This window comes from Trachymyrmex cornetzi, unplaced genomic scaffold (assembly GCF_001594075.2).
Source record: "Trachymyrmex cornetzi isolate Tcor2-1 unplaced genomic scaffold, Tcor1.1 scaffold78, whole genome shotgun sequence".
Classification (NCBI taxonomy): Eukaryota; Metazoa; Arthropoda; class Insecta; order Hymenoptera; family Formicidae; genus Trachymyrmex; species Trachymyrmex cornetzi.
The window spans coordinates 428,404-452,675 of NW_017300113.1; the positions used below are offsets into that span (position 1 = coordinate 428,404).

A 24,272-nucleotide genomic window follows, 5' to 3' on the forward strand; every position below is an offset into this window, starting at 1 on the left:
ACGATCTCGCGGCAAACGAGCTCTACGTCTCTGTACACGCTATTAATTGCAGGATATTCTTCGCTGTTTACGAATCGGAAACGCAGGGTGTCTCAGACATTGCGTATTTTCTCCTGTATACAATAAAAAAAGAAGATTACGCTTTCTTTAAGCGTATATCTGTGGAAACATTCAAATTCTCACACAGCCAAATTTAAATGGCTTTTTGTTCGCACAGTGCTCGCATTAAACACGTGTCATATTACGCATCAAGGATTGCGAATTAAAGATTAGACCAGTCAGATAATTTTAATTTTATTCCATTTTGTTCTGATTGGCTAGATTTCAATCTTCATTTCTTCGTAATCTTTAATCTTCAATGTGTAATGTGACACGGGTTTCCAACTAGCTTCCGTTAATTCAGTCCTCGTTCATGATACAGACTTTTTTATTTACAACCGCTTCATCAAATAATAATAATTTTTAAAGAACGGCAAAATTAAGCTATAAAATTCAATTTAATTAGAATGAAAACATTAATCAAAAATTGATTCAACTTAATTTAAAGAAAAGATGAAAATGTTATTGAAATATTTGGTGCACACATTTGGATTTTTTTTTTCCTAATCTTAACTTCATTGATAGGTTTCCCTTTGATAACATTCTGTTTCAAAATTGATGTAAAAAAATCTGTCTCGCAAATGTTTTGTGAGAGGATTTGCCAATCGAGAAAGGAAATACGCGATACCAGAGACAATCTGTATGTCGATCGTAATGTATGTAATCGTAAGTCGCAGAAATTACACAAAAAATCACGAGGTTCTATTGGTGTGCCAATTGATATTTTGCAACACGATATTTCCCACGCGCGCGATAATCGCGCATTGTTGAATTTTCAGAATTCAACGTTGTTGAATTTTAGAAATTCACGTCCTGAATAAACTTCCGAGATAAACGCACAGTCCCGTTATTTCGTTATCGCACACAATCTTCAACGTCGTGCTCGAACTTACATTCGACCTGTCCAAACGACGATGAAACGCGAGAACGTGATCGGATTAAGAGCTTTTCGCGCGTGTATATGCCTCGCGACATGTGTATGCCATTGCAAATCGAGCTTGCTTGCTGCAAGCAAGATGCGAGAATGTGTCACGAAATCAGGATGTCGACGCGGCCGCGTAAGCCGATTAGCGATAATGCAAATCGATCCACGGTTCTGTTTCCCTTCCTCTCATTTCTTTTTTTTTTCTTTCTGCGAAACGGCAAAACGTCGATAGGGCTCCGTCGGGTTCGTCATTTTGCTCTCGGTTTTTTTTTCTTCCATCGATCGGCTTGATCATAGGTACGACATCGGATTCCTGACAAGACCCTCGAGTTGCCCTCTCGCCTCCGTTTACAATTATGTCTGATATTGTAACATTGGTGCGGCCAGATTCGGGTGGTGGGCTGTGTTCATTCTCAGGGCTGAGATGCTCTTGTTGTACCACTCGTCTTCCGCTGACATTCCTGAAACAGGAAAAAAGACGGGATTTTCAGACAAACTATTCGCCTGACAGTCTCCCTCTCTTTAGTCAATCTGTGAGTTACATGCATAGAAAGAACAGTTCTGTTGAGGTATTTAAAAATTTAGTATATGAAGTATTCTAAAAATTTAGATACGAATCTAAAAATAACTTGATTGGTCATTAAAATATTTATATAAAATGTTTAAACGTTGATAACAATACTAAAAAAAAATTGAAGCTAGCAACTAGTTTAAACGTCCTACATAATTATTTTGATGGTCCAAATAAAATTATTTTCGGATCTGTACATAGCTAAATTTCTATAATAGATACTTCAGCAAAACTGTCCTTTCCGCTTTTCAATAATACTATGAGATCATTAACATTAGCTTTAATTGGTAGAACCCATGTGACACTACTAACCCATTTGATAAATCAAAGTCGGACGTCACTCGACGCGGAGAAGCTGGATTTCTTTTCTATCCCGAAAGAATCCCAGAGTGATTCGATTTAACTGACTTTCCGCGGTGCTTTATCGAGTCTTCGCTAATCGGTCGATTTGCTATCGCATTAAGACGTTAAAGAGAGAGGCGTTAAATCGTTAAGGAGAGGCAACGGGATTGCGAGGCCGCACACTCGTACAGCAATCGCTTGCTTGCACCGTGCAACCCCCGACGGGCGAGGCAATTCGCGAATAGTCTTGATTCGATTTAAAAGCGATATTCCATCTCGCGCCGGAAATGGTGTAAGACGGCGCTGGGGCGGAAATGGAGAGAACGTCTTGGAGGCTGGGAGAACGCGCGGTGCTCTCTCGCTCTCGTGCACGGGCGTCGGATTCGCGCCATTTCCGCTCAGGATTTTTGCGGAGTCATTCGATAACGCTGGGTCAGCGCCCGAAGACGGCGCAGAAAGTCGTCGTGAGATGCTGGACAAGAGAATGAGGCCAAAGAAATTAGTTTACGTCCATTCCACGTTCGCGTGATCTCGTGAGGGAGGAAATGATGTGCGCGGTGGCGGTGATTGAAAAACAACGTTCAAATATAAAATATTTAAACGTGTATGTGCAATCAACACAATTGTAGGACTAATAATTGTTATTAATTAACGCGAGGGACGTCAATGTTTATTTATAATATACTTCGTTATACCTAAAAAGTTAAAATTTAGAAAATTGCACAGAAAAAGAAGTCTTGCTTTAACTGGAATTCTTGAAAATGGACAAATTAGAATTTCCTAGTTGATCTATTATAATTCTAGTTGAGATAACAAGATCAGAATCTTCTGATTCGTTTATTTTCAACCAGAAATTTTTCTCAATGCAACATTTCTCTCACTAAATATCATAATTGGTTAAATATATTTATTTGACAATTATAATATCAATCATAAATTATAGTACAATTATAAATATTATAATTGTTAAATAAACATCACATTAATTTACTAAAATGTTGCTCTTTCCTAAACTTTAATGGTTAAAATATTATAAGACACATTATATAAATTGACTTTCTTTCGTTTTACTTTTCCGGTAAAATTAGCTATTACTTATCATGAGCTTAATGTAATATATCTTTCAAATTAGATTTTTAATTAAGGCTATTTTCGTAGTTCAATTTAGTTAAAGATAAGTGAGCCGTTAAAATATCACAGCTATTAATCTTTAGAGGTCGGGGATCTATCTTTTTAATCTTATAGCTTTTCCTTGAGTAAGTTTCATTATTCATTGTATTTCCTTGCCGTAAAATATAATATTGTTTCAGCCACTATAATGGCTTCGCGTTCTGTAAAGATTACGATAACAAATTTTAGAGATCGCATTCGAAACGCAATGTGAGAACCACGCGAAAATTGACACCTCGCGAAAAAGTGAAATCGGTTACCCACGAACGTGAGGATATTAAGGATATTTGTGGGATCAAGGACATTTGCATAATCCTTGACCCAAATGAGAGCGCAACCACGCTCACGAGCCATTCATCGCCGTACTCATTTTACGCACACCCAAAGCGCTGGCGTTGCATTATTTATGACTTACCCATTGCATCTTGTCGCATGCCGGTGACGGCCGACATATTCGACGCTGAATGCGACATGGAGAACGGCTGAGTCATGCTCGGGTAAGACGTCGTGCCCATCTGAAACATTCATTCATCACGGTTAACAACATTGATAATCCAATCCGCGATTCTGGAGATTGGCCACGATTTACCGCATCCTGCGATACGTGATATCCCTTTTAATCGGTCAGTATATTAATTGCACGCTATAAAATCTGTCGCGTTTAAGAAGGAATAGGAGAAGGAGGGAAAGAAGACGCGGTGTTAATGTCACGTGTAATTAATTTCCGCGAGCGTAAAATGAGCGAACGAGCGAAAATGGATTCCGCGATATATCAATGAGATTACGGAGTTACCCGCGCGGTTTGAGCGGCCGAGCTGGAACAACGAGAGGAAAGTAATGCGGTAATTAACGTGTATGAAACATAATTATCGGCTAGAAACCACTCTTACGTTTCCACTCGTCGGCGGTGGCAAACGCAAAATCGAATGCGACGGGTGGTTTCATTATAAAAATTAACCGTGTAATACGTTCGGAACTGATGGAAATTAATAATGCGTCGTGGTATCTATTTCCTGGTCGTAATCAATTTTCCAACGTGTTACGTGATTCTACGGTGATATCACGATTATTAAGTACAATTCCCGACGAAGGTAGGAATGAAAGGATCGTCTAAATCATAAAAAAACATTACGCGACGGTAAAATTTACTTCACACGAAAAGAACGAGTTTACTAGGGTATCTGAAAATTTAGATAAATGAATTGGATCTGAGAATAATTTTATTGGACTATCAAAATAATTATGTAGAAAACTCAAGTATGATGATCAATGCTGCAAAAAAATTTTAATAGTCAGTTTGAGCGTTCTGTATACAGAGTGTTTGGAATTTAAATGTCAAAACTTTGGCAGCGTGTAGGGGATCAATAAACTAAGAAAAAAAATCCTGTACAGATATACTCATTTTTACTTTGTTTTGGAGAAAATAGAAAAAAGACAGAACATAGTTTTCATTTTTGTGTACTTTCTTATTACTTATTCATATTGTATTTACTCACTTGCTTAATGTAGATATTGTTCAAAATGTTGACCTCTTGTCGAAGAAGCTATGCATGAAAATCATATCAGCATATTCAACGTTAGAACGCGACATATTGTGAAGGAATAATTCACTCGATAATTTCTGACGAGTAACTGACGAATTTACAGAAGAAAGGCAAAAATGTAAACAAACAAAAAAGTTTTCACTTGAAAACGGAATTATTATTAACAATATTAAGAATCTTTATTTTCACCGCATATGTGAGAAACAATCAACGCTAGAAATTTAAAATACCTATTACGGTCAAAGCTGGATCTTCATTGCTTTAAATAATTCAAACTTGAATTCTGGAATTATTATTATTCTGGAGCATTCTGGAATTATTATTATTGTTTCATGCACGATTTCAGCGACGATAATACTTCGGAGGCAGTGCGAGAACGAAGCAACTACGTTTTGTCTTTTTTGCAGTTTTCGTCAAAACGAAGTAAAAACGAGCATATCTCTACATGACTTTTTTTCTTAATTTTATCGATTCCCTACGCGCTCCCGAAGTTTTGATATTTAAATTCCAAACATCCTGTATATTATTTTGTAGTTCTCAAACAAAATTTATTTTCAGATCTGTATCGAACTAATTGTAAGTTTTTAGATAAACAAAACCAGAAATTAAAGAAATTAAAAAAGGGCTATTGAAGCCAAGCTGTATCATGTTCTGTTAAAAATTACACTCAATTCATAATTTTAAAAATCATACATTTCAGCTATTTAATGTTGCCATCTTCAGTGATATAAATATACAATAAAAATTACAATTTTAAAATTATTACAAGTTGGAACATATCTGGGTTCAAATCCCAGAACATACAGGGTGTTACAGATACATACTAGGCAGTACGACGAGGGTTGCGCGACAAACTTTGCATGGCCAAGCGTGGTTTAATAGACAATGACAGTGACTTTATAACATAAACTTTATAATATAAATAATAAAACTTTGTAGTATAAATTTTGTAATGTATAAAGTCACTGTCATTGTCTATTAAATCACGCTTGGTCATGCAAAGTTTGCCGCGCAACCCGTCGTACTGCCTAGTATGTATCTGTAACATATTCTGTACATATCAGATTTTATTTGATCGTCACCTCTCGGAAGATAATGGCAAACCATCGAGAGTATCTTCGCCATAACAACCTCTTCTAAAACACAGAACTTCTCACTAGAACTTCTAGCGGGGACAATCATTGCTCCCCCTAGGAGTTTAATAAATAAATCGTTGATTATTTTTTTAGTCTCTTTTAGATATGTACGTATACATTTATTTTATATGGCTTATGTCTCATATAATTCTCAGACATCGATCAAATATCGTGATGACCTCTTGTACATATATCCTCTGATATAATATGGGGCCTATAATTTTTAACGTTGTATCTGAACGGCCTTAAAAGAGGTTGTTACAGCAAAGATAGATACTCTCAGTGGTTAACCATTGTTTTCCGAGAGGTGACGATCAAATAAAATCTAATATGTATGTCCTGGGTGGATTTGAACCCGAATCTTTAGCACAGAAAGCAACCACACAACTCTATGCCACGATCACCACAGATTAATAACTGGGGAAGGAATATTGTTCCATGAGACTATAGAAGATCTAAATATATCTATCTACAACGCATAAGATGTAGGATTACAATTATGTTATAATTCAATATGTAATGACTATTGAATGTAAATTTTGAAGAAAAATCGTATAGCGAGATTTTATGTATTGGAGTTCCAATTTGTAAAAGAATTTTTATATCGCTGAATATAACCCCATTGGTTGAAACATTTGATTTTTAAAATTGGGAATTGAATGTAATTTTTAATAACATATGACACCCACTTAGCTTGAATAGCCTTCTCGTAATTTCTTTAATTTCTGAATTTGTATTCATTGAAGCCTAAGTTGTAATATTTTAATTAATAAACGAAATCGTTCTTTCCTTGTATCCGACGCTTTTCATCGTTGCTTTTATTTATTAATTATTGAATTCTATAATTAATAATCGTAGAATTATTAATTATAGAATGATCATTAGTTTTCTTTGCTTCAAATGCGATTAACTTTGCTGGTATATTGTTATTAGGAATTTGAAACCTTTAACAAGAAAACATACAGACATATTACGCGGCGAAACAATTTTGTAAATTGCCGTCTTAGACATTCAACAAGGTATTAATGAGTCAAGCTTGAATATTAAAGGATAACTATAATATAAGTCTCTTTCTTTTTTTCGGAGGGAAACCGAAACACGCTTGTGAATTATCGGCTCAATTAAAGCGGTAGGCATTCGGTAATCCGGCCGACCCAACTAATCAGCCGAAATGCAATTTAGCTATATCGACCGATAGCGATGCGCCGGACGTACGCTCAGGTGCACTCCAATTTAATACCTCGGTTAAAATCATTAACGAGAAACGCATTGAATTCATTCCCGATATGTGGAACCTTCGAAACGATGGCCGAATCTACGATTGTTCTAAAATCTTTTAATTTTCTGATATTCTATAGCTGCGCTTCTATCAAACATGGCGCATTGATAGTGAGCCACTTTGCAAGAAAATCTATTAGTTTATCGTAATTTCTTTATTACTCTATTTTTCTAGAAAATAATAATAATATATAGTAGATAATATATATAAAAAACAATAATATTGCATAATATTGTTGACCAATACGCGCGAAATTCGAACAAAGTATTTGAAACGATCTTTTTGTGCCCGAATTAAAAAAAAATTTTTTTTTTTACGTTATACGTTTGCACGCATTTACGTGAAGATTTATGTAGCGAAACAAGCAAGTACGTACACCTCGAGGATGACATAATTGTAATTCTTGTTTATATTATTTACTTGCCATTATCGAAGACGTGTCTTCGCGCTGAGTGCATTGGTGAGCGTGCAAAGCGGCGGGGATCGATAATAATGAAATTTCGGAAGCGTCCTGCGCGTCGTAAGGGAGCCTCACCTGGGGATAACGATTTATGCCATTTATGCTGTTGTGAGGATGGGGGTAGGGTTGATAACCTCTGCTAGCACCAGGATAGATATTCCTCATCATGGCACCTTGGCAGGCGGGAATTGGTGTCAGAGCTTTCTGCAGCTGCTTCTCCTGCTTCCGGTATTTCGCTCTTCTGTTCTGGAACCAAACCTACGAAGACAAACGAAATGGCGTAAATAAACAGTCGCGATGCAATACGTATTAACGATGTTTAAGCGGTGCGACATAATTTGCGATGTAGATAATCATTTCGATCTCTGGGCGATATACAACATCGTTTGCGAAACACTAATGGCGCAAACGAAGTTTGTATCATTCTTGTTTCGATTATTCAATGTAACTTTGGCTGAACATTAATTGTTATCCTATTTTAATTAAGTATATTAGTATCTGGTAGGACAATGCAATTTCATATTACACAAACAATCTATGAAAGAGAATAATTACGTTTTTATTCTTTCGCAATGCAAATTGTAGCGTCTGTCGCTTAGTTAGAGCTTACAGAATAGTTTTGAAATGGCGTTCTATGTATTCATCTTTCTGCATATTTTTGGCTCCGCCAATGTAAATAGTTCAGAATTGGAATGAACAGAAGCATGTCGAAGTTCTTCTATCTTGCGCTCACAGATTCGCGGCTCTTTTGTTCTACAATATATCAAATGTATCATTCTGTCTAATTTTCTTCAAAAAAATATTATTACGCGAAATATATTAATCCACAAAATTTTTGATATATAGAAACATTCGTAAAAATAATTGTTTTCGCTCGTAACAAAATGGCGACCAAGAAGCTAACAAAATGGTGTATAATACAGACGTACGAAGTATTCGAGAGCATCGAGTTAACGGTTCTCGTCGATCAAAGAAGGGACACAAACCTCTTGGGCCGAAAAGCACCCTCTTCTTTTTTTTTCTTTTACCCGAACGGGATCCTAAGTTTACCCCCCGGCCTCATCCAGCAACCCGGGGCGGTTTACCTATCGCCATTTTGCATCGGGCAATTTCCATTGTTTCGCGGGATTAGTAAACCCATATTGGGGCTTGCCTGAGCCGCCACCGGCGACTCACCCCGGCATCCACACCGGCGCGCGTTTCCTCACCCCCCTCGGTCTTCCCCTCATCCGTTCTCTTCTCTCTTTCCCTCCTCCGTCCCTCCTGTAACCCCCGACAATCTCCACTCTCGCGCCCCGCCCTGCCAACCGACCCCTCTTTCCAGCGCCCCCTCCCCCCCAGAAAGAGAAAAGCCTGCGGCTTCTCGTCCCGGGTCGGGGTTGGGGTGTTTCCACCCTCACCGGTGACGTCACCGGCGCCACCCGATTGGCCGATGCCGCGGCGGTGACGTCACATCGGGCTCGCTCATTGGCCGACACGTTTTATCGACATTTCTACTGTACACCCTCTCTCATCGCCGCAGAAGTGGGTGACACGAACCGGGGTGGCTCGAACGGGTTCGTTCTCTCTCAAACTCTCCATATTTCTCTCTCTCTCTCCCTCTCCCTCTCTCTCTCTCTCTCTCTCTCTCTCTCTCTCTCTCTCTCCTGCGCTGTCTGTATCTTTCTACTTCGCTCTCTTCCCGGCTCTATCACTCTTTGTGTGGAAGCATGGCGCTTCCGAAGAGTACCTCGTGAAATATCCGCAGCGATGTTCTCGTATTAAAAACCGAGTACGGAGAAGAAAAAAATTCACTATATATCACAGAGAAGAAACGGATTTTCATTATAAGGTCGCAAACGATCATCTTGCTTCGTTTATTGTTTATCGAAGTTAACAATTTCACTTATTTTTTTAATCTTTTTAATTTATTATTTTTAATCTATTTGCTGCTCACTTAATAATGCATCGTAAACTTTACCACGAAAGTAATTATCTCTCTCATTATTTCGTTGGAGGCAAATATCTCTAATCTCGGCAAAACTCCCTTTGTAAAAACACGTGTTTAATTATTTCAAGCACTCTTTCAAACGCTTTATGTCAATCGATAAGAACTTTACTTCTCGCGACAAACATAAAAAGGAATTTTATAATCATTTTAAACAATTAGCTTAATTATAAAGTAATCCTTATGCTAATTTATTAACGTCAGACAGCGCCAGATAAAGGTCGTCACTTGCGTCAAGATCTATCTCGCGTCAACCCACGCCGAAGAGATCAACGCCTACACAAGAAATTAATAGTTCATCAGTAGTGAAATTATTTCCGTCAATGATCGTATATATTACCATGTCTCTTGACGTCTTTTGTACAAATGTCAATTTGCAAATTTCGAACGTAAAAGAAGTATTTTATTTAACAAGAAAGTCACTTATTTTATACAGTTGCACGCAAGATACATTTTAAGATGTACCGTATAGAAAAACTAATCTTTATGCCATTATAAATTTGTTAGACTATTAGGTGGATAACAAATAGGTGTGTATAGGTACGATATTGAGAGCCGAACAAGTTAGACAAGTAATTTCGCGCAGTTACAATTAGATTTTATTTAGATTGTCTTCTTGCCTTCGAGTTGAGTGGAATCGCAAATCGCGGAATCAACGCGAGTCAGTTTCGATATTAAATGTTACGACAAAATAGAATGCTTGTTTTGAAGAATATACGTAATTCGCGAATTAATTATTTAATCGAGTGAATATGAAGAGCAGCACGTTTTCAGGCTTACTTTTCGATGACATTGAAAGTCCTAAATGTGACAATTGATTTTACGTCACATATAGGTACATTCAATTATCGCGAGACATAGGAATAAAAATGGTATAATAAATTCACATTCTAATCACGAAAGATCGACAATTTTACGTAAAAGATTGCAATGAGTAAAATTTTATAATAGAAATATCTAGACATGCCGAGCAGAGTAATAGAGTCTTATTTAGATTAAGTTCTTGTCGCGAAATTGGCTGGAATCCGGGATTACTTAGTTGAGAAAGACAGAACCCAGTTCGGATATGGAATATTATAGAGAATCGGGGCGATTATCGAAATGTGATGATAATCGGAATATTAATTCTGAAGTTGAATTCCGCGTCGAAAGGGATCGCTAAGAAGCTCAGTGGCCGTGGATTACAGCGGAATTATAGGCATTACCGAGTTTGATATTTCTTTTTAACAGCGTTACATAAATTTGCAAGTAAAGCGAAAGAAATATTCGCGGCAACCAGGGCAGAGGGAGAGGAGGAAAGGGCGTACATGCGATTTCGAAGGTGTTAGCACATTTGAAGACTCTTAACAAAGGGCTTGATTAACATTTTCATATGACGAGCGTGCATCGTTCTAACTCACATGTATGGAAATCGCGGTACGTGCGAGGCAAGTCGCATAATCAATCTCAATCCGCATTGGAATTCACGCCGCGGGACGATTTGCAATTGCATAAAACACGCCCGGCTTTCGAATAATCTGGCATTACCTTCATCCGTGTATACCAACCGAGGCTAGCTCTATTATAAATACGTGCATAACTAGAAAATAATATCAATATCAAATAACATACGTGATGTTTTTTTAAGAGCGTTAGGTACTCGTAATGTATTCCACCGAGATAAAGATAAATCTTACTCGCAAAAAACACATAACAGTAGCCTGTTCTTTTTGTAGATGAATAAAAATAAAATAATTTTACAGCTATTTATAAAAAAAAAATTGATAAATGTATGATTAAATCGTGTCTATTTTGAACTATTAGATTTTATTAAACTTAGATTTTCGTATTTATTGAATGCATGCGAGCAGCTCGACTGATTGCCATTTGGACTTCGTATTTTCACGAGAACGGTTTTCAGAAAACTCGCGGTAAGAACTCCATTTCCGTACGTAATTTGCCCCGGGAAATTTTTCGTGTACGTGCTTGTATTTTCGCCGTGAGTATGCAAATGACATTGTCTACGCTTCGTTTAACCCGATACCGCGTGTTTCCCTAAAATCTAAAACGAAGCGCATCTTCACTATAATCGAGACTACGGTTGTGAATAGTCATACAAATATACGTATATGCGTACAAAATATTCGAGAATTAACAGAAACTGGACAGACAGTTTGAAATTTGCAGTTGTCATAAATGTAAAAATGACGGAACACTGATAATCCTTTGACTGACAATCCTTTGGCTGTGTGCAGCGGAACGACTGTAAGCTCTCGAAAATAATATACTTCTCGCTTAATCCAGGAGTATCCATCTGATTTTTTTTCTTTTTTTTTACGTAAAAGTCATATGGAGTATTTTTACACTTCAATTAAAATCACTATTGTTAACAACGTATTGTATATTATTATTCAATATTTAAGAGAACATTATAAAAAAATAAGTAGAAACCAAACAAATATTAAATGAAATAAGCACGTTGAATAGTTTATTATGACAGCATTTCTAAAAAATAAAAATTTTAATTGATAATGATTTTTTATTGTGGATTTTTAATGGAGAATTGCATATTTAAAGATTCGTAAAGGATTAAAAAAGAAAATATGTTGAACAATATTTTACAATTCACATTTTTGCCGCTGAGGTATAAAATTATCCCAAGTGACTATTCCCGGATTAAATTAAACTTCAAAGATACTTAAAAAAAAAACAAAAGATATTGGTTCGATATTTATTCCTCAAAATGGCTTTTATGTCAACAATTTATTTCGAGCTTTGTATTTCTATTCAATATTCCTCGTCTTTGTTAAGTCGATAGCAACTCCAAATTTTCGATGGCGCTTCTGCCAAATGCTGGTACACCCTGTACATACCGTACGCATTTACGGGGCGGGTAGAACAGGTTGCCCGAAGAGATCCGGTAAAAGGGCGATTCCTTTTATTTGCTTCTTCCCTAGAAGAGCTTTTCGAGAACATACTTGCGCGCGCGAGTGAGCGCGCCCGCGTCCCTTAAGGCGCGCACTCTGCAAGAACTGGAAAGCTAAGAGTTCGTAATTCAATAACCGCGTTCTCTTCTCCTCCCGCCACGTTCGCTCATAGAGAAAGATAGACCGAATAGGGAGAAAGAGGACGAAGAGGAGCGAGATGGCTGTCCCACGGGGGTGCGCGGCTCAAAATGTCTGCTACTTTGAGGACCGCGACCGAGAAAACTATCCTCCCGTATGCCTGAGAGAATACTGCACTCTGATAGCTAACCCACATACTAACCCGGGAAAATGGATACATTCCCGGTAATGGCTTTTTCGTCAAAAAAGATGAGAAGAGCGTAATACTTGTGTAATATAAGTATGTACTGCTTGCGCATTCATTTCGGAAGCTATGAGCCCAGTTACCTACGTACAACAATCGAATTCGTAGTTATGCAATTCAAAACCGACAATGAGATACGACCACTTGGGACTGTGGCTTCTTTAGAGAAACATTACAAATAGTATTCAATTTGAGCATCATACCGATAGAATCGCAAACTATCCTTATCACAACAAATTAGCATACCGGGTCATTAAAATACAATAAATACAGAAACAAAAGTTTTGAAAATTACTATTGTAATTAATATTTTTCGTATTGCGTAATCTCAAGCATAATTATGTATAAAGGAATGGATTATTAACTATTAAATGCTTTTTTTAGGGGAACATACTGAGTATGATTTAACCCAATTCGATTGCTTATAACTTTCATAAAAATGAATATATTGTAAAAATTTTTTCAAATCGAAACATTAAATATTCATGAACACAATAATACTAAGCAAATGTATGTATCTTTATTAATAAAAAAGTTGTAAGCAATTGAGAAAGTACTGGCAATGCATTGGAAAAAGAAAGAACTAAGAAAACTATGTTATTTTTTACGTTTTCATCTTTATATTAATTTCTAAATTTCATAATTCTCTATATATTTAAATTCTCTTACCTTTAAACTGAAAAATTTGATTCATTTCATCTTATATAGAAATCAATATAATAGAGAAATTATCTCTATACATTAATAAGTTCAACGAAAATTAAATACCTCAGAATAATTAATAATTTGTATTTAATCGTAAACTATAGTTCTAATGTGAAAAGTAAAGTTGAGAAGCATAGTACTCGTCAGCTATTTTTGCTACTCCTAGAAATTTCCTTGTTTCCTGTCAAATAAGAAGGCGATTTCATAAAACGACCGGTAGGTAGGCTTCGATCGGAAGTCGAATCGAAGTAAAAAGGTCGAATGAAAACTCGGCTAACTCAATATCGCGGAGCTCGGGCTTTTCCTTTCTTTTTCTTCGGCGTAATGGGATTTCTTGTGCGGTGATTCGAGAATTATTCTCTTACCATCGGGTGTTACTCGATTTTTTACTATTATTATAATAAGTACTCAAGTACTTTCGTGATCTTTCGACAATACTATAACAATAGTCTTGACGATGGAAGACGCTGTGCCATCTTTTCAACATATAATTAATATGTTTACTGCCTTCTCCTCAAATATTTTCACTAAGAGAATTCTGTTAAAATAAATCTATTTAAAAAAATTAAAAGCAAGTTTCTGCTATCTGCTCTTAGAAAAAATTGAGAAAAATAATTTAACGCAATCCTAATTACTCCATTTTCATTTGCAATTGTCAAGCAATCGTGGAAAACATTCACTTCGACTGAGTTTTGCTTTATCCTCCTATTAAATTTATTTGCATGCCTGTGTGCGAGTACACGAAGCAGCACATTACATCTTCCTACCAAGTTTCCTGCAAACCTCACTCGAAATGACATAAATGGACGGAAACGATCCCGCGCAAGGTGTACCGTGTTTCGTCTGGAAAACGCTCATTCAGCGTGCACTAATACGCGTTTGCGCGTTTAGAGAAATTGCAAATCGCGTAGCAAATTTGCGTTACTATCAAGGACCGATCTGCATAGAAACTTAAACTTGATCAGGAGGTTCTGCAGGATATATATTCTTGTTTAGAAATATTTCCCAGTTATTCAAAGTCGCGCACAATCGTTTAAGTTATATATAATTATTCCTAAGATTATTATAATCTCGAGAATAATTTATTATTATTATTGCGGTCACAATAATTCGACAAGAATCAACTAATATCTTCGAATGTTCAAAATCACGTATCAGAAGTTTACGATTGCATGTCGTCAGACTCTGCATATCCCGCGAAAGAAGTTACGAGCAGCAACACGCGTCTGGGGCGCGGGATCAATGTATTTTTTAGCGAGCGCCGCCAATCGAGCGACGTCGCTGGATGTAGAAGAGCCGTCCCTTTAAAAGCTACCGCGCTAGTCACGGCATTCTGTTTCCTCAAAGATAGCGACACGGGCCATGGAGGCGAGGACGAGAGAGAAATAGACGACGAACGAGGGTGGCAAAGTTGAGATGAGTTGGGCGCGCAGGGGGTTGGGTGACGCTGTACCGGAGGCTGCCATTATATCTGAGCCGCCATTTTAAATTGAATTTTCTCCACCCTAGATAGATCTGAAACGTCTCAGGCTTGCCGGGCTTGCTATTCCTTCCACTACGAGACGAGCGACGACGAGGGCGAGATGGCGCCGGGACGCGGGGGTTGATGGTGGATAAGGGAGGGAGGGATTCTGGAAAGAACATCGGGGGAGCGAGAGAGACAAGGGCACTCTTTTCTTGCCGCCATCCTGCCTTTTTCTTCCACTGAGAACCCCTGTCTTGTGATGGATACCTTCCTAAACCCTAAACCGGCCCCTCGATTCCTCCAGGGGACGACGAAATTTTCGTTTGCCCTCTGCGTCCACGTATACGAACCGGTAGGAGGGAATCTCTCCGAATTTCGCGTGGAAAGTATCAGGTACTTTGTATTGCGGTTCATCGATATTACCTCGTATCGAAATTGATGTGTCCGAATTGGATTACAATCGAACGCCATTTTACAATAACCGATCGCTATTTTGGGGAAATTTTTAACTCTGCGATGCGCGCAGGACTAATTAAGGCCGAAGAACTAATTTCGCTCTAGCGTTATACCGAAGCGATCAACCGAGTCGCAATCCATTTTAAATGCCTTTTTAGGTATTTAATGCACCGATAGTCATTAACATAATCATTAACAAAACGCGTTTATTATTTATATAATTAAGCGAGGTTTTATATCAGAGATTTATATAGCTAGCAGAATATCATGAATTTCAGAAACGAATGTAAGTGGAGTAGATGGCGAACGTTAATTTATCGCGGGATAAGACACCAGCAAGGACATTTTCTAATGGTATGAAACCATCGTGAGAGAGAGAGAGAGACAGAGAGGGAAAACTCACCGTTTGAGGTAAAGCTGTCGTTCGCCGAAAGCAGTCGAAACGCGCGCAAATTCGCGATGACGCGAGCGTTAATTACGGCGTGCGCTTTGCAGGTTACAGATAATTGGCCGATTCTGGGGCAGCCGCGCGCCGGAAAACCAGCGACTGGAAATGACATTTAAAACTGCGAAATCCCTCCTCTCTCTCTCTCTCTCTCTCTCTCTCTCTCTCTTTCTCTCTTTCCCTCTTTCTCGCGTTTGAGGTCGAAACGAGCACAGGACCACCCCGACGCGCGGGTTGCGCGGCTCCTCGCGGGCGCACGGCCCTCGGCGGCGAACACTTTGTGCATCGGTTATAACCGGCGAGCGACGAGCGCAAACCGCGTTTTACTTGGCATCGCAGTTTAACAGGGTTAAGTCGCGGCGGTTCCCGGGCTTTTAACTCAAACAACACCCCGCTGCATTATATATCAAAAGAGCGCAACGCACCGGCGACTGTTTTAATATGTACCGCTCGGCTCGGAATCGGGGCCCCGATATACACGAACCAGTCCCCGACATCGTTCCTCTCTCTTTCTCTCTCTCTCTCTCTTCCTCTCCCTCTCTCTTTCTCTCTCGCATCCCGTCCATCCTCCCCGACGACCCCTTTCTACCGCATTACCAAATCCTCCATCCTTAATGTCATCACAAACCGCACTACTGTCGTAGAATTTGCGTTTTCCATGTCGAAGAAATTAAAAATTTGAATGCCATAATTTCCCGTGACACGTAACCCCCTTTCTTCTCGTATAAAAATAAATATTATACAAATATAATAGAATTCGAAATATATTTCTTGTCTCGATTAAAGCTAGGAATATCGCCAAACTTTATCATTCGGTTTGCGTAGATTCTTCGATATATATCGAGAAGTATATTGAAAAATCTCTTCATCCCTTCTGATCAATTCCATGACCCTCAAAGAATATAGGGTGTCTTGGACCGACATTTGCGCTCGTAATTTCATTTCGGCACCCCACATGCGTCTTTGATTCAATTATACAGTGAGTCATAGTCATAAAGATAGACAGCAGATAAGTATGTCTGTAAATTTTTCGGCGAACGTCCAAACCCAATTCTCGTGGCAAAATGTTAAAAATTTATTCTTGACACGGGCATTACATAACAATATCCAAAAGTTTCGTTAATGATAATGTAATAACTTGTTATCGTATCATTGAATTTGTAATAACTTGTTATCGTATCATTGAATCTATTGAAATTTTATGTAAAAAGTATCGTCGCTAGGTTTAGATTTTCTTATAAAATACATGCGAGTGAGACGGTATTGTCCATTACTAATTTAATTAGAGGATACCTTTCGTTAGAAACGCCAGAAACGAGAGAAAGAGCGGTTTGTTTTTCTTTTAGCAGAGCACTCACCTGAATTCTGGCCTCGTTCAATTTGGTGGTCCTCGCCAATTCCTCCCTGCAGTATATGTCCGGATAATGGGATTTTGCAAACGCCGATTCCAATTCTGCCAGCTGCTCCTGCGAAACAATTGGAAAACCGTGGTAAAGACCTATTTGAACTACCCGGCAGGAAATTTGGACGTGGTACGAAAGATTGGAGGTAATCAAAATGCCGTTATCAATTAAAGAACCATAAAAAAAAATGAAGGTTTTTCGGAGAAATGCATAAGTTTCTAAAATGAAAAGATATCGAGAAAGACATCTCCGATTATTCATAAAATTAGTTAAAAAGATAGAAATTTTACAACATTTCTGTACCAACCTGAGTGAAGGTAGTCCTGTGTCGCCGTCGGGCAGGTGTTGGACAGCTAGCTGTGGTAGGTGTGTGACCAATGTGAGGACTGGAGGCGCAAGGGTCAGGCTTTAACTTCTTAAAAGCGCCTTCAGCTCCTGGAAAAGAGGGAAAGCGAATTTAACATTTTTAATGAAATCATCCGATAAATCTATTATCCAACTGTCTCTTTAAAAGGCTATTTCTTAAAAAAAAAAAAAAAAAAACTTAAGAGATCTATTGTACATCATCGTATTTGCTTCACATTAAACTGCGATAATGTCTATGTCGATGACGTTAGATAAATTTCAACTTCATTAACATTGAATTGCACAATTGTATTTTGCACGAATGTGTAATTACTTCGCGCATTTCACGAATTAAATTATCCACCGATTGCGCTTGAAATTATTTTAATGGCGTATTAGTGGCGGGTCAAATAATATATTGAGTAGCAAAATTGCATGTCGATTAGATACCGTAATAACAACGTGTTAAGTTTTATGTAATGTCATTTATATTGTAAAAATAACTTCCCTAAATCACATTCATCTTGCATACAGAAAGTAATTGTTTTAACCTAAAAGAACAACCTAAATTCTTCCTTTTTAATCCATTACACGGTTATTGAAATCAGAAGAATTCTCGAAGATTTACGAATCCGTAAACAAACCTGACGTAATTCGCGAAAAATGTCCCCCCGTCTTTCGAAAGTGCAATGATACCGACACGAGAGAGCAGAACTCTTTTTCCTCGCGGCCAAACCAAATTATCTGACATTTTCCCAGGTTCCAACATAATAAATAAACTCCGTTAACGACGCTTAGGTGAAAAAAGGTTTTTTATACGTGAAAGAGGATCGACTCATATTGTCTGCCCGTAAAGATGAAGGAGTCAAGAATAGCGCCGAAACGGTATCGGAACCACCGAAACTCGATTTCCCGTATCTCCTTTCATCGCCGGCAAAATTCGATATTCCATGGAAGGCGCGATCTGCCGAACTTTCGACCTCCGACGCGAGAAGTCCGTGGCCGTCGTCGCCGCCGCCACTTTATGAACGAACGTAGATACCTACCAGGTCGCACCGACCCGGGGTAAGCGTGGCGAGCGAAGTCCCTCGCACTATGCTAACTTGGTTAGGGCGTTAATGACCTAATCATGTTACATGCTGATTCAATGTTCAAGGATGAATGCTGTCCACTTTACATACCTTGCCCGGTTACCCGATGAACGGGGAAACTCGGTCAAGTTCAGCGAAGAAGGCGAAGGGCCCCGTGCGACCCGCTTCTTCAGCTATCCCCCTGTACTTTACGATATTGCGCATGACGGTTTTTTCTTGTTATTTGTGCTATTTTTTTTTTAGTCAAGGACTACTCTAAGACGTTTAATTTTTAAAAACTACTTCAAGTATCAATATTATCAATATAACCTTGAAAATATATCGGATTTTTTTATATATTTTGCAATATAATAGATAAAAAACTGAATCTCGAAAACTTTTTTCCAGCTTTATTCGACACAATGCAAGAACATAAAAAAAAGTAAAAATTAAGAATAATAAGAGACGAACTTTACTAAGTATTCGATAATACATAATACGTAATTAAATTCTGAAAGTTATGATAACGCGAACTGTGGAATTACTTTGTTCCATTAAAATTATATCCCGTTTTAACGCAATCAAAAGCTCATCCTAATTTTTTCGCACGGGTACAGATTGAAACGAGATTTTCATAAATGATACGAAATAAAATTAATGTCTCATAAAAGGGGTATCGGTAAAAAAGTGTTTTTCGCGATCTTTATGATGTCGAAATTAATTTTTCCCATTAATCCACGGTGTGTGACAATGGGGTATCGACCTTTAGGGCAATGATGTTTCTCTCTCCCTATTCTTTTGCATATCCCCGTAATATAATATAAAATACTTTAATAAGTAATATATTTAACAAATAATATAAAATATAAACGTTCTTCAACTATTATCGATACGATCTCATAAATATTGATTTTGTTAATTTAATATAAAGAATCAAATAATTCATTATTGGACCATAAATTTAGATTCGCGAAATATATTTGCGTATTGTTGTTTCAATATATCCGGATGCGAATCCGTTTTTATGCAATTATGGAGTTTTCGCGATTGCAGAAAATAGGCAATTTTCGGTTGTCAGTTTTGCGTCTTTGACGTAAAAATCTGCTAAAAAATCATACCCTTGCAAACTATGTTTGTTAAAACGAGTATGCTATAAAAACGAAATATAAACGTTTATCAAAAGGACAATAGATATTATTACAATCACGAGATTACTGTTACCGTGAAAAACATAATAGTTATTTCTCGTTGTGATATTAATATTGAATAAAATATAATTAGAGTTTGATATAAAATAGCATTTGTATGTATCATAAATGTTAGTTTTAGAAACATTATTTTATATGTATTATATATATATATAAAACATTTTAAAGCAATTTCTCCTAAAAGTTTAGAGAAAGCGAACCTTTTTATATTTGCTTTGCACTTTATGAACATTATTTATCTTTAATAAGTGATAATTAACTATTACAAAAAATGTGAAAATTTATTTTTAAATTAAAAAAATTATTTATGAAAAAGAAATTATAATTTTCTTTAAATAAAAGGAGAAATAAAAATAACGATATATGTATATCATACTAAAATAAAAACTTCTAATTTGGGTTTTTATAAATGTTAATAAAATTTATAAGTAGTTAAAAAAATCTAACATCTTTAATTTTATCAAAGATTTTATCAAAGATTAATACATTCTAATCTTCCATAGCAAATCACTTTTTTTATTTCTATAATAATTTGCAATTCTCTTCCTTCAATTTAACTTATTCGAAGAATTCATAAATAAGGAATAGCTCGATATGCTCAGCATGGTTCAAAAATTGCAATATGATTTCTCGCAGAACAAACTCTTGATCGGGAAGAAATGGGCAAAGTAGAGTAGAGATAATAAAATGTCAGCGAAACGGTGGTACGAACCGTTCGGCCGTTCGCAACCGAGTTAACCCTTTGTTAAGGACGGAGTTACAAGCTGTTCGCCGACACTTTCGACGAACAGCACTCGAGAAAGGCCCGTCGAAAAAGAAGCGTGATGCGAGGGTGCATTGTGGATGGCGCGGCGCCGCGCGGCGAACATCTGCCCCCGCAGATTTTGGAGACGGTCAGGGGAACCGAGGGTAATTAGCGGTGATTTTAATGCGGTGAGATCTGACACGCGCGACGAACGACACGTTTTACAGGATTACTGGTAATGCGGACCGCGGTAGCCTCCGACCTACAGCTGCCATCCGTCGGCATCTGCTGTCACATTAGGATGCATTATCGACCAAAAGTGATATGAGCGTTTCCAAAATTTATTTAATGAATGTATATTGATTTAATTATATATATATATATATATATCTTTTTGCGATAAACTGTGGATTTTATTTAGATTAATTTAGATCTTTATCAGCGTCATTGAGAAATTCTCGTGCTGTGCAAATTCACTTGGGAATATCTTAGTTTCTCCATATGTTATTCGCAAATGTGTATACATTAAAAGTTTAACATTTACAATCTGGCGAACAAGATGCATGAGCAATTACTATCGATTTGCATACTATTTACTCGCAAAAGAGAGAGACATACAAATTTTAATTATTCGCGACACAATTCTTTAATCCGATATATAATTATAAAATATTTAACAACAAATATATATTAAAAAGTGACGATTGATGGTCTTCTTTGAAATATTCAAAGTTATGTTCTCAGAATACTCTTAAATTTTGTATGTCATTACATGTGTGAGAGAAAAATTAAAATATTTTAAATATATACAATAATATTCTTGCACAAAGTGTCTTGGAATTAACTCATGCAAATGGCGAGATATCTAAAGTTATTTCGAGTTATAAACGGCAGGAATTTCTTTCCGTGAAAAGTTCTTTAAGCTTTGAAAAAGAGGGCAAATAAATAAAAAAAACTTCAATCTCCTCATTTAATTTCTAGTACTTTACAGTTTAAATTTCAAATTTAGTTATCAAGATATTAAACTTTAAAGGTTGAAAAATAGCTACAAATGATAACAATTATTGTTCCTCTAAGAATTTTGATCAGATTCAAAAATAAAATTTTGTTTTCATGCGGCAATTAGAAATTATATAGATTACAGTGTTGTTAGCATAAAGAAAGGAATCGAACACGCAAAACGAATCCATTTTTTCTAAGTTGAAGTTGCAGTTGCAGGCCAACGTTACGGGTCAGTCAACAAGAAGTGAACGCTCCTGTTTTAAGGAGGACACGGGAAACGCGCGGCAGAAGACCGTCGCTCGAGTACTTTTAATACCCAGGAGAACGCGCAAGGGGGTTAACGACATTAATTTTTCCCTCCACCACCGTCCCGTCCTCGTTTTATTCCGCTACCTCTTTTTCCTTTCGTCGCGAAGCGGCTGTCGGATTTTCATTTGCATGAGAATCCCGCGGTAGTCTCATTTCGTTTCCGGGAACCCTGACCTTGAAGGGTGCGACGGAGCGTAGGATATTGCCGTTTGCGGATTGGGGTACCATCGCGCGAAAATTCATTTTCGGATATAATAAGGCCGAAAAAACCCTAACGATCGCTGTTGCGACCGACCTGTTGAACTCCGTATTTATCGAATACCATCCTTTGCAAAAATGAAGATATGCGTTAAGAATTTATTACACGTGCATACAAGGTGCATATATTAATTAATTTTATCGCAAATTATTACAATTTAAATAACAACTTTGACCAATAAAAATATAAGAGAAAGGGAGAGAGTCTTATAGAAAACATTTAATTTTTTTATCAATTTGATGTATTTATTTTGGTTCGTTTATTTATTAATTAACAAGAGGAACCTAATAGTAAAGTGATTATTAAAGTAATCTAATTAATTAAAATCGAGAATAACTTACGATTACAGTATAGGAGACAACTGCACTATGATCGGTAATCATTCTTATGTTTAAAATCAGCCTTATAGTCTTAAAATGTCACAAGACAATCATAGAGACATATTAGTATTTTAAGACTTACTTAAGACGATCTTAAAATAAGAACGAATTATGAATACCGGCCTATATCTCTAATACATTTGCTTTGTGTGAGATGCGATAATTCTACTTCATATTTAACAAGTGCAAGTTGACGTTTTGAACATAATATCGACATGCGCACATTATGAAATATGAGTATTACAACTCGTTAATCAGCAGAAGCGGTAGGAAATTAGAGACGAGCCCTTTCATTCGATCCCGATTCGACGAGTCTTTCGAATCGTCGAAACGGGGTGCGAGACTCGTCACGCGTTCAAGCTACGTTTCGAGCCCACCCCATTAACGACACCCTCAGTGCTAAGCTCCCTTAAGCCCCACTAGCACATAATAATAGTCCATAGAACAGGTACCACCATATGTCTGGTCCACCCGACCCATTGTCAACACTTCGGGCTAGTTGTGTTGCACTACGAACGCGTGCTCGAGGTTCAACAAGCGGAAAATACGTCTATCTCGAGACGACACGATGCCCATTTCTTTCCTAACGATAGTGTAAAAGCGCGATACCTTAAAAGTTAAAGAAGCATGTCGAATTACATGACTCTAGATTAATTTTATCGCACTTTTTTAGAAAATTGTCATTTGTATGTCGAAACAATTTACTTCTTTCTATTATAATGCATTATTACGTGGATGAGTCAATAAGTAATTTTTATTTTTACGACTTTGATTGTTGAAGACACAAATAAGGTTATTTATGGACTATTCTATCGTGTGATTCAATTAATTAAATCATATATTGCTTGAATATTGTTTCAATACAATTTTACTTATGTTAACAACAAGTTATTTTAATAACTAATGATATAAAATATGAATAAAGTCTAACTAAATCGATGCATATTCTTATAAAGCTGATAATTGTATTTGTATATTCACATATGAATATTTAAGCACCACAACTTGCTTGACCGAAAATGGTATTCTTCTTTTATTTGTGTTTAAACACTTCTCGGTTTATATTCCACTGAATATTGTTTATAAAATTTGAGTTGTATGAAAGGAAGTTACTAAAGTTTCTAATGTAGCTTTGGAGTTAGTAATAGAAGAAATACTACTCAGAATCAACATTTTAGATCTTAAGTGCGCTAAGATAAAACTATAAACTCTTACTATTTGCTGATCTACTTCCGCTTAAACAATAACGCAAGATGCAGACTTCAACTGTTTTTACTTTCTCGACAAAATGATCTGCGATACTCACCGACGGTGGTGGTAGCCCCGACGCTGCTTCTACCGGGCGTCGCGGCGGGCGTCGGCGGACTCGCCTCGAGACCCTGATGCACCCCGTACAGGCCGAAGTCCTGCTCATTCGAACTGGCGCTACTGCACTTTCTCTTCTCCTGATTGTGATTCAGATGGAAGCTGTCATTCTCGACCAGACCGACACCAAGCAGACCCAGATTCGGCCTGAGCTCATCCATCAGCTTGTTCTGGCCGCAATTGGCAGCCGCCGCCGCGGAGAAGTTGAGCTGACGGCTGAAGATCGCTGGGAATATGTTGAACTGCTGGTGGTCGAGGCTAAGGGCGGTCGTCGGCAGAGACGACGCCGCCCGCACCGGGACCCCCGGTACCTC

The 24,272-nt window shown here is 37.4% G+C and overlaps 1 protein-coding gene across 1 annotated transcript; it reads right to left on the reverse strand.

Moving 5' to 3' along the window:
- Positions 1–1,210: 1,210 nt before the first annotated feature.
- LOC108768308 (homeobox protein prophet of Pit-1) lies at positions 1,211–24,134 on the reverse strand. Its single transcript, XM_018518691.1, has 6 exons — positions 23,900–24,134; positions 17,583–17,710; positions 17,231–17,338; positions 7,602–7,784; positions 3,523–3,622; positions 1,211–1,485 (listed from the first exon to the last, which is right to left on the reverse strand). The coding sequence occupies exons 1-6, from the start codon at positions 24,117–24,119 to the stop codon at positions 1,379–1,381; spliced, it is 846 nt and encodes a 281-aa protein (XP_018374193.1). The 5' UTR covers positions 24,120–24,134; the 3' UTR covers positions 1,211–1,378.
- Positions 24,135–24,272: the final 138 nt, after the last annotated feature.